The 11,231-nt window shown below is 41.5% G+C and overlaps 2 protein-coding genes across 2 annotated transcripts; both read left to right on the plus strand.

Moving 5' to 3' along the window:
- Positions 1 to 6,382: 6,382 nt before the first annotated feature.
- LOC149957333 (uncharacterized) lies at positions 6,383 to 7,312 on the plus strand. Its single transcript, XM_090166975.1, has one exon. The coding sequence runs from the start codon at positions 6,383 to 6,385 to the stop codon at positions 7,310 to 7,312; it is 930 nt and encodes a 309-aa protein (XP_090023101.1).
- A 178-nt stretch (positions 7,313 to 7,490) lies between these two features.
- On the plus strand, positions 7,491 to 7,988 carry LOC149957334 (uncharacterized). Its single transcript, XM_090166976.1, has one exon. It carries the CDS (start codon positions 7,491 to 7,493, stop codon positions 7,986 to 7,988), a length of 498 nt encoding a protein of 165 aa, XP_090023102.1.
- Positions 7,989 to 11,231: the final 3,243 nt, after the last annotated feature.

The raw sequence follows: 11,231 nt of genomic DNA on the forward strand, positions 1-11,231 counted from the left end.
TGCCACACTTACTTATTACTTCTGACCATACACCGTTTCGATAAGAAAGTGCCACACTTACTTATTACTTCTGACCATACACGGTTTCGATCCCTTACGAAAATGACTTGATCCAATTTTGGACATTGGATCCTATTTGTATCAAGCTATATCCTGTAGGGATCAAATAAGGATCAACTATTTCTTGATCAAATAATCTTTATCAAATTTGGATCCAAAAAAATCTTTTAACTAAGAACTGGATCCAAATTTGATCAAAATTGGTTTGATACAATAGCGTTGGATCCAAATTTAGATCCAAATTAATTTGATCAAATAAAATTGTATCAAATTTAGATCCAAAAAAATCTTAACTAAGAATTGGATCCAAGTTTGATCCAAATTAATTTGATCAAATAAAATTGTATCAAATTTGGATCCAAAAAATCTTTCAAGTAAGAATTGGATCCAAGTTTGATCCAAATTAATTTGATCAAATAAAATTGTATCAAATTTGGATCCAATTGATATTTCGCCGGGACACTTTCTTGGAATCGTGTATGGAATATTGTACGGTGTCGTCATGTACCGCCAGCGGTTAGAAACACTGAGAATAACTTAAGCCGGTGGCTTAAATATATTATTTCTAAAATAGATGACGGCACCGTATAATGATAAATTACAGCCGCCGTAAGTGTTTCTAGAAATTGGTCCCAACCGAGACACCATATCAATTGAGTGTTCAAGAATCTAGAGTAAATATTCCTAACTCAATGGTATAAACATAATTATAGAAGGCGATAGAAGATTAGATGACTACTTTTTATGTCTGGCGAGACCGCCAGAACAATATCGATCTCAGTAAATATATATATTTTTTTCAATAGTTAAATTTATCGAACAACTGGCAACATTTCGATAAAACTCTACAGCATAGAAATCAGAATGTAACTAGAACGATTTTTGCAATGGACCCCACGCCGATTTGAAACTGGCGGATTAGTCAGTAACGCCCAAGGTTAGTAAAAAATGCTATAAAAGGTAGCCTGGTTTGGGTGGTTTTGGTTTACGTGTCGTCTTATTTTAAGTCTGTTCACTGCCTTCTACACTCTAGTCGGTTCTCTAATAGTTAGCCTTCCCAAAGTTACAGTGACGTTACTCGGTTCTGGCCAATTACATTTGTTTGTTTTATTTACTCTACCATCTAAGCGCAACCAGGTGTAAAAACAAGGGATTTGGGTGGGGATATAATTCATTGATTTTGTTAATTATTGTTATATTTACCTCAATTATTTTCGTTTACCGCGCTTTGAGCACTTAGAGCACGTGATTCACGTGCCATGTTTTGGTCAGTTTCTTCATTTTAGGCCAAAGTAGACGTCTTTTTGGCAGGTTTTGTAGGTTTCCTAGCTTTTTGGCCTAAAGATTAGCTCTTCTTTATAGTTTCTTATCGTTTCTTGGCATGATTTGTTATGTATGTAACAAATTTTTCTAAAAAGTTTGACAATTCTCGTCCTTTTGACTATGGTAAATTATTACATGTGCTACACTGTGAGTGACTCTCACAGCTTAGTGAAAAGTGTAGTATCTGCTAATAAGGTGAGTTAATTACAACTCATGCCAACAAAATTACCTTTTTTTCATAGTATTTCTTTGGGTCCCAATTTGATCCAAATCTCTTTGAATGCCAACTGGATCCAAATTTCATTGAATTAAGAGCTGATCCAAATCTAATTGGATCAAGACCGGATCCAAATATCATTAGATCCAGTCGGGTTCCAAATCTCATTGGATCCCAATTTGATCCAATCTCATGGGATCCCACTTTGATCCAATCTCATTGGATTCCAATATGTATAAAATTGTGATATATATTGGATCCCAACTTAGGAAATTGTATCAAATTGTGATATATATTGGATCCCAATTTACGAAATTGGATCCAATTGGCATTCAAATTTCATAAAATCTATCCTTACTTGATCCAATTTGGATTCCAATTTGATATAAATTGGATCCTAAATTTTATCGAGAGGTCTTAAATTAAACACAAAAATTGGATCCAACTGTAATTGAATCCCCGTTTGATCTGTCCAATTTTTGATCACATTTGGATCCAATAAATTAAATCAAATTTGGATCAAATTATGATCCTCCATTTTCGTAAGGGATAAGAAAGTGCCACACTTACTTATTTCTTCTGACCATACATGGTTTCGATAAGAAAGTGCCACACTTACTTATTGCTTCTGACCATACACGGTTTCGATAAGAAAGTGCCACCCTTACTTATTACTTTTGAACATACACGGTTTCGATAAGAAAGTGCCAACCTTATTTATTACTTCTGACTATACACGGTTTCGATAAGAAAGTGCCACCCTTATTTATTACTTCTGACCATACATGGTTTCGATAAGAAAGTGCCACACTTACTTATTACTTCTGACCATACACGGTTTCGATAAGAAAAATTTCCCAAATCCAGGCGGCGCCACCGTCGCGATGCGACGCGCTAGACCTAAATTCAACTTTCACCTAAGAAGAATCTATTTCCGCTTGATTAATCCATGATAGATCCTTCTTAGGTGAAAGTTGAACATGGATCTATCACCTGCAGCTTTAGCCAGTGCAAGTTTTTATCATATAACTATTCTTGTTTTTTCTTTGAGTAAACAGTAAACACGATAAAGAAAATCTTTACGCCCAGGAACTAACATTTTGTAAAAATATTTTCGCTAAAAGAAGGCTAGTTCCGGGGCCATTGTTCAACGGTAAAAGTTCAAGCGTAAGTTTTATGAGGACGGTGTGGCTCGGTTTTTATAGTCGTCAGTTTTTGGAGGTTACGCGGCCAGCGGCTATCTGAGTTCGAATCCCGGCGCCTATAAATTCTATAAAAAAATTATTTTTCGCAGCTCCATCTACCGTGTCGTCGCTTTTCCACGTCAAACAAACAAACAAACACTTAACGACATTCCGTTCATAGCAATAGTGTCACTTCGAATTTATGTTCGATGTGAAACTAAAAACCACTTTGCGTCGTCGTCGTTCGAGCTTTTGGTTAGTCAGTAAAGAAGGAAGGCGAAGGCGGGCCGGCGAGGAAAAAGCGACCCGCGGAACAGAGGGAAACCGAGACTGCCTTTAGCTTCGTTACTGAGGTGGTTCGACTATCTATTTTGAGCTTTTGGTTAGTCAGTAAGGAAGGAAGGCGAAGGCGAGCCGGCGAGGAAAAAGTGACCCGCGGAACAGAGGGAAATCGAGACTGCCTTTAGCTTCGTTACTGAGGTGGTTCGACTATATATTTTGAGCTTTTGGTTAGTCAGTAAGGAAGGAAGGCGAAGGCGGGCCGGCGAGGAAAAAGCGACCCGCGGAACAGAGGGAAATCGAGACTGCCTTTAGCTTCGTTACTGAGGTGGTTCGACTATCTATTTTGAGCTTTTGGTTAGTCAGTAAGGAAGGAAGGCGAAGGCGAGCCGGCGAGGAAAAAGCGACCCACGGAACAGAGGGAAATCGAGACTGCCTTTAGCTTCGTTACTGAGGTGGTTCGACTATATATTTTGAGCTTTTGGTTAGTCAGTAAGGAAGGAAGGCGAAGGCGGGCCGGCGAGGAAAAAGCGACCCACGGAACAGAGGGAAATCGAGACTGCCTTTAGCTTCGTTACTGAGGTGGTTCGACTATATATTTTGAGCTTTTGGTTAGTCAGTAAGGAAGGAAGGCGAAGGCGGGCCGGCGAGGAAAAAGCGACCCACGGAACAGAGGGAAACCGAGACTGCCTTTAGCTTCGTTACTGAGGTGGTTCGACTATCTATTTTGAGCTTTTGGTTAGTCAGTAAGGAAGGAAGGCGAAGGCGAGCCGGCGAGGAAAAAGCGACCCACGGAACAGAGGGAAATCGAGACTGCCTTTAGCTTCGTTACTGAGGTGGTTCGACTATATATTTTGAGCTTTTGGTTAGTCAGTAAGGAAGGAAGGCGAAGGCGGGCCGGCGAGGAAAAAGCGACCCGCGGAACAGAGGGAAATCGAGACTGCCTTTAGCTTCGTTACTGAGGTGGTTCGACTATCTATTTTGAGCTTTTGGTTAGTCAGTAAGGAAGGAAGGCGAAGGCGAGCCGGCGAGGAAAAAGCGACCCACGGAACAGAGGGAAATCGAGACTGCCTTTAGCTTCGTTACTGAGGTGGTTCGACTATATATTTTGAGCTTTTGGTTAGTCAGTAAGGAAGGAAGGCGAAGGCGGGCCGGCGAGGAAAAAGCGACCCGCGGAACAGAGGGAAATCGAGACTGCCTTTAGCTTCGTTACTGAGGTGGTTCGACTATATATTTTGAGCTTTTGGTTAGTCAGTAAGGAAGGAAGGCGAAGGCGGGCCGGCGAGGAAAAAGCGACCCGCGGAACAGAGGGAAATCGAGACTGCCTTTAGCTTCGTTACTGAGGTGGTTCGACTATCTATTTTGAGCTTTTGGTTAGTCAGTAAGGAAGGAAGGCGAAGGCGAGCCGGCGAGGAAAAAGCGACCCACGGAACAGAGGGAAATCGAGACTGCCTTTAGCTTCGTTACTGAGGTGGTTCGACTATATATTTTGAGCTTTTGGTTAGTCAGTAAGGAAGGAAGGCGAAGGCGGGCCGGCGAGGAAAAAGCGACCCACGGAACAGAGGGAAATCGAGACTGCCTTTAGCTTCGTTACTGAGGTGGTTCGACTATATATTTTGAGCTTTTGGTTAGTCAGTAAGGAAGGAAGGCGAAGGCGGGCCGGCGAGGAAAAAGCGACCCACGGAACAGAGGGAAACCGAGACTGCCTTTAGCTTCGTTACTGAGGTGGTTCGACTATCTATTTTGAGCTTTTGGTTAGTCAGTAAGGAAGGAAGGCGAAGGCGAGCCGGCGAGGAAAAAGCGACCCACGGAACAGAGGGAAACCGAGACTGCCTTTAGCTTCGTTACTGAGGTGGTTCGACTATAGACAGAGCGGCCCGCGTTAGTCAGTGAGGAAGGCGAAGGTGGGCCTGCCTTTAGCTTCGTTGCTGAGGTGGTTCGAAAATAGACACCGCGGGCCAGAGGGCAAACGGGGCTCAAAGGTCTCTCTGGTGGCGACTCAACTTATCTCTAGAGTTTACTTTAAAGAGGAGAGCTGTTAAGGGTCAGCTGTGTTTCTTATGAGCTTTCTTCTGAATCAAGCGGCAAGGAATAGGTAGCTAAATTATTAAAAATTATCGGTTTAAAAACGGCAAATAATATGTAATTAATTCATTAGAAATTATCGGTTGAAGACGTTATGGCTGAGAGATCACAACCCGCCTTAACTCCGGATGAAAAACGGCTTAAGAGAAACGCAGCAGCGAGGAATAGATACGCGGCTAAAAAGGCTAATCAAACTATACAACAACGCTTCGACGTTAGCGATTACAGCCGGGGACTTTATGCTGCAAATAGTGAGAGTTTGAACGAAGCGCGGCGGGAACAATATATCGGACATCAGGAAATTTTAACTGAATCACGGCGGGAACAATATACCGAACATCGGGAAACATTAAACGAATCGCGGTGGCAACAGTATATCGAAAATAGTACCCGAAATCGCAGAGTAAAACATAATAGCAGAGTTTAATGTTGGAGAATTCAAAGAGGTTCGCAGTTTTGCAACGCTAAACATTTTACCACTGAGCGTCCTTCGGATGGAAAATTTACATGTTGTTGCCAAAAAGGAAAAGTTGTGATAAACCCATTTCATGGCTATCCCGATTTTTTGGTACGTCTTATGACGGGAATCGAGCCGGATTGTAAAAACTTTCAAAAAACATCAGACAATTCAATAGTGCTTTGGCATTTTCGTCAATGGGTGCCGGGCTATCACAAGTCTCTGGCCGTGGTCCGTATTGCTTCAAGGTACACCGACAAACGTATCACGTAACTTCTACCAGCGTCGTGCCCGAACACGGGAATGCGCCTCGCTACGTTCAGTTGTACTTTTTAGATACCACGGAGGCGGTTAACGCGCGAATGTCTTCCCCGCAGAATCAGCAATGCGAACGTGCAACTATGGATTTATCATCAAAGTTTATGACCGAGAAAAATGTGTTAGCTCAATCGTACAAAATTCTCTCCGAACTGGAGAGATAATTAGATCTGAAAGGAAATGGAATCCCAGCTTTAACGCTTTCTTTACGCAAAGACGCCAAAGACGACCAAAGAAGATACAACGCTCCAAGGGCCAACGAGATCGCTGTTGTCTTCCGCAACGTGGACGGAGAGCCACCTTTCGAAAGGGACATCAGAGTTTCCACAAAGCCAGTAATTTGACACAACAGGTATCCATACTTCACCCGAAATGTGATATCCGATTTTGTTCCCTTTTGGCTCCGATGGCTGGAGTGCCAATTTAACCGCTATAGGATCACATTACAAAATCTCTCAAATGGATTACAATCCTCATCTACTGTCTATTAGAGATGAATTCAATCAATTCCTCTTGGCGGGGAAATTAACACAGCAGTTTGTCGTAAAGACAGAAGCTAACCGACTGAATTTTATAAGAAACAACCAGCGAAAATTACGGGTAGAACAGTATAGCGGTTTGATGGACCATTTAAATTCCACGGCAACACGGCAAGGTTTGAAAGTGGGAAAGGCCGTTATATTGCCATCCACGTATCAGGGAAGTCCACGTAATATGGCGCAATCCTACCAAGATGCTATGGCGATTGTCCGCAAATTTGGGTCGCCTGACTTATTTATTACGGTGACCACCAATCCGAAATGGCCGGAGGTGCAAACAAATTTAGGCGGCTGTACTCCCGAAAATAGGCCCGATCTTATCGCCAGAGTTTTCAATCAAAAACTAAAAGATTTAACGGAAGATTCTGTTTTAGGCCGAGTACAAGGTAAAGTGCACGTCATTGAATTTCAAACCCACATATTGTTGATTCTTCAAAGCGAAGACAAACCGAGGACGCCGGAAGACATCGACAAATCAGTTTGGGCAGAAATCCCAAATCCAGATGACCATCCAATTCTACATGAAATAGTACTGAAACAAATGATTCATGGTCCCTGTGGTAAATTAAATCTCAATTCACCATGCATGGTAGATGGAAAATGTACCAAAGGTTTTCCAAAAGATTTCGAAAAACAACCCAGAGCAAAGGTCGATGGATATCCTCGCTACCAAAGAAGGCCTCTTGCTGATCTCGGACGAGTACCTTACGCAGTAGGCACAAAAGTGGTTGACAATAATTGGGTGGTTCCATATAACCCATATTTTCTGAAAAAAATACAACTGCCACATAAACGTGGAGATTTGCGCTTCCGTCAAAAGCGTAAAGTACCTTTACAAATACATCTATAAAGGTTACGACTGCGCAAACATCAGGATCGGTGACAATTCCGCGGGGAAAACTCTTGACCACGACGAAGTTAAATCTTTCTTGGATTCGCGGTACATTAGCGCCCCAGAAGGAATGTGGAGATTGTACGGTTTCAGAATGCAGCTGCAATCTCACCCAATAGTGCGCTAAGCGATACACATGCCACAGATGCAACCTGTCTATTTCCAGGAAGGTAGAGAAAAACAAGCTTTAGACAGAGCACACATTAAACAGACATCTCTAACAGCTTGGTTTAAACTTAATGAGCGAGACCCGCACGCGCGTCAGTTTCTTTATACTGACATTCCGGACAAATACGTTTTCAACAAGCAAAAGTCCGAGTGGAAACTCAGACTCTGCTGGAATGTCATCAGCAGAATGTACACCGTCAGCCTTGCCGACCAAGAAAGATACCACCTTAGGCTTCTCCTTTTACACGTCCGGGGTGCGACGAGTTTCGAAGACTTAAAAACCTTAGATGGAGTGCTTTACCCGACGTTTAAAGAGGCAGCTTCGCAAAGGCATTTGTTAGCTGAATGGGATGCTGAGCTCAAAGAAGCGGCATTATCAAAAATGCCTAAGCAGCTACGGCAACCTTTCGCCTTTATATGCATATTTGGAGAAGCTATAAACGTTCCGTTGCTTTTGGGAAAGTAACAAGGAGTCACTTTGCGAAGATTTCGTATTTCGAAAAGAAGCTGACACGGAAAATCTGGCTTTATACGAGATTAGCAAAACCCCGGCGGTTCATGGGAAACTGTGTTCATCTTTCGGCTTAAAAGAACCAACGACGCCTAAATCTTCAATACCTAATGAAGAATACTGTGCCACGTTTGAAGCAGTTTAAGAAAAGCTTATGGAGTCGCAATTAAATTTGGACCAAAAGAACGTTTTCAATTTAATTATGCGGGCAGTGGACGACGGCAGTGAATCTGAAAGATGCTTCTTTATTGACGGACCAGGTGGCACTGGAAAGACATTTTTATACAACGCGCTTCTCAGTGTGTTAAGAGGAAAGGGTAAAGTGGTTCTCCCTGTCGCGCCTACGGGTATTGCAGCTACGCTACTCAAAGGGGGACGCACTTTTCATTCGCAATTTAAACTCCCCGTTCCTCTGTTTGAAAACTCGGTTTCCAACATTCGGAGTAACACTATGGATGGCCGAAAAATCAAAGGCGGCGTACTGATCATCTGGGATGAAGCCAGCATGACCCCAAGTCACGCCCTTATGGCAGTCGATCGCCTGCTACGAGAACTAACGGGCAAAAGTCTTCCTTTCGGAGGTAAAGTCACGCTTCTAGGTGGAGATTTTCGACAGACTTTGCCGGTTGTTCCGCGTGGCCACAAAGTTGCGGTTATACAATCGACAATAAAATTTTCAACTTTGTGGCCAGTTTTCAAACAGCTTCGTCTAACAGAAAACATACGCACGGGGTCAGAAAAAGAATTCGCGGATTGGCTTGTGCTAATAGGAAATGGACAAATTTCCAACTCGCACGGTCTAGGTGAAGACGTTTTGGAAATACCAAGAGCAATTGTTACAACTGACTCTTTGGTTGAAGAAATTTTCGGTGCTTCGTTTACTATAACCGATGCAAAATCATTCGCCGATAAAGCTATTCCATGTCCCAAAAATGAGCACACATTCCATTTAAACGATAAGATTTTGAATAAACTCTAAGGAGAAAAGAAAATATTTTATTCCATTGACTCTGTTCAAACGGATGATGAGCAAGAATGGCTAAATTTCCCAACGGAATTTTTAAACACTTTAACACCGTCTGAAATGTCTATGCACGCGTTAGCACTGAAAGTTGGTTGCCTAATAATGCTCTTACGAAACTTGAATACTAAAAGAGGTTTGTGCAACGGTACCAGACTAATCGTTACGAAATTAAAAATAAACGTAATTCTTGCCGAAGTTTTGACCGGTCTTTCGAAAGGTGAAATCGTCCTCATTCCAAGAATCGAACTGGCTCCATCAGACTCAAATTTGCCATTTATTTTGAGACGTCGGCAGTTTCCGGTTAGACTTGCGAGGAGGGGTTATACAACCACCGTGTCTGTCTGTGGGTCTGTCTGTCAGGCCTGCGAACGCGTTCGCATTTTCGGGGCAAAGGGTAATCACTGCGTAAGCAGTTTCTTAGAATCAGGGAAAAGGTTTTTCCAAAAGCAACCTCTTTTTGTCATTGGGTGTAGTATAATTGTTTTAACGGCCGGGATTCGAACCCGAGCCCTCTTGCACGTAAATTAAAAACTCTTGCCAACTTGTCTAGAGTTACATCGGCCATTACACTTAAAGTAAAAATATTGAAAACGGACTATCAGGGCCCACTTTTAAATCGGCGAGAAATAATTTAAAAAAAAATGTCGTGTATAAAAAGGTTTTGTAAAATTTGTAAAAAAAAAAAAAACATTACGTACATTGCGATTAAAAAATACTTTTATTCCCATATTATTAAAAAAATATTTTAAAGTTTATAGTTCAAAAATTACATTACATACAAAACAACTGGCTGAACGGGCCGGCCCGGCCAAAGACGTGTATTCAGAAACACGGGAATATGTATGTTCTTTCTAGAACTTTCTACGCCCTTCGCACCTTTAGTCTTTTTGCAGATTTAAAGCTTGCATGTCATTAGTTGCATAATTCACACAAATATGTTCACTTAGCTGCAAGCCTGAACGTAATGACACCAACATACTCACCTAGCTGATAGTCCGGCCGGAGGCCGGGCTTTTCAGCTAGTACGTCAATAACGTACATGTACAACGTCTATTGGTTTAATCTCTTTTTTATCCGAATGACTTATTTTTCTATTAACACTGAAACGTAGATTATTCCAACGCCTAAAAGCCAAAATTTTCGTATCGTTTTAAGATTTGTATATAAAGATATGTGGATTTTGCTTTCAAACGACGGTATGCCATACTGTTTTTCCTTTTACACAGCTGCGCGATTTTGCGTCATATTTGCTCCTCGAAATGTAAGCTTCTACTACATGTGGAAGTCCTTCTAAACCAAAACCTGGTTTTGTATGCCCATTTACATTCAAGGAAATAATACAATAATAAATTAAATACCATGACGGTTGTCAAATTCAGTGACGTATAACTGGTGCTGTGGCTACCATTGAACTAGTCGGTGCTTTTCCGAGAGTTTAAAAAAGAGTCCTGCCCTTTCTCGTTGAAACAATATACATTTCCATCCCATTTCTATTCTTATATTTGCATTCCAACCATTTTTCCCTGCAGCGCATTTCCTACCATTCCCATTCCCGATTAAAATTATCAAGATGGTATTGCATTCCCGACCTTACCCATTCCCCATTAAAATTATCAAGATGGAAATGCATTCCGGACCATTCCCGACCTTTCCTATTATCAAGATGGAAATACATTCCTGACCATTGCCGACCTTTCCTATTTCCCATTAAAATTAACAAGATGGAAATGCATTCCTGACCATTCCCAACCTTTCCCATTCCCCATTAAAATTATCAAGATGGAAATGCATTCCGGATTATTCCCGACCATTCCCATTCCCCATTAAAAGTATCAAGATGAAATGTATTCCGGATTAATCCCAACCATTCCCATTCCCCATTAAAATTATCAAGATGGAAATGCATTCCGGTCCATTCTAGACCTTTCCCATTCCCGATTAAAATTATCAAGATGGAAATGCATTCCCGACCATTCCCATTCCCCATTAAAATTTTTAAGATGGAAATGTATTCGTTATCATTTCCGACTTATCCCATTTTCCTTTTAAAATTATCAAGATGGAAATGTATTCGTTACCATTTCCGACTTTTCCCATTTCCCTTTTTAAATTATCAAGATGGAAATGTATTCGTTACCATTTCCGACTTCTCCCATTTCTCTTTTTAAATTATC

Source organism: Leiobunum rupestre, chromosome 2 (genome assembly GCF_980474605.1).
Source record: "Leiobunum rupestre chromosome 2, qqLeiRupe1.1.hap1, whole genome shotgun sequence".
Classification (NCBI taxonomy): domain Eukaryota; kingdom Metazoa; phylum Arthropoda; class Arachnida; order Opiliones; family Sclerosomatidae; genus Leiobunum; species Leiobunum rupestre.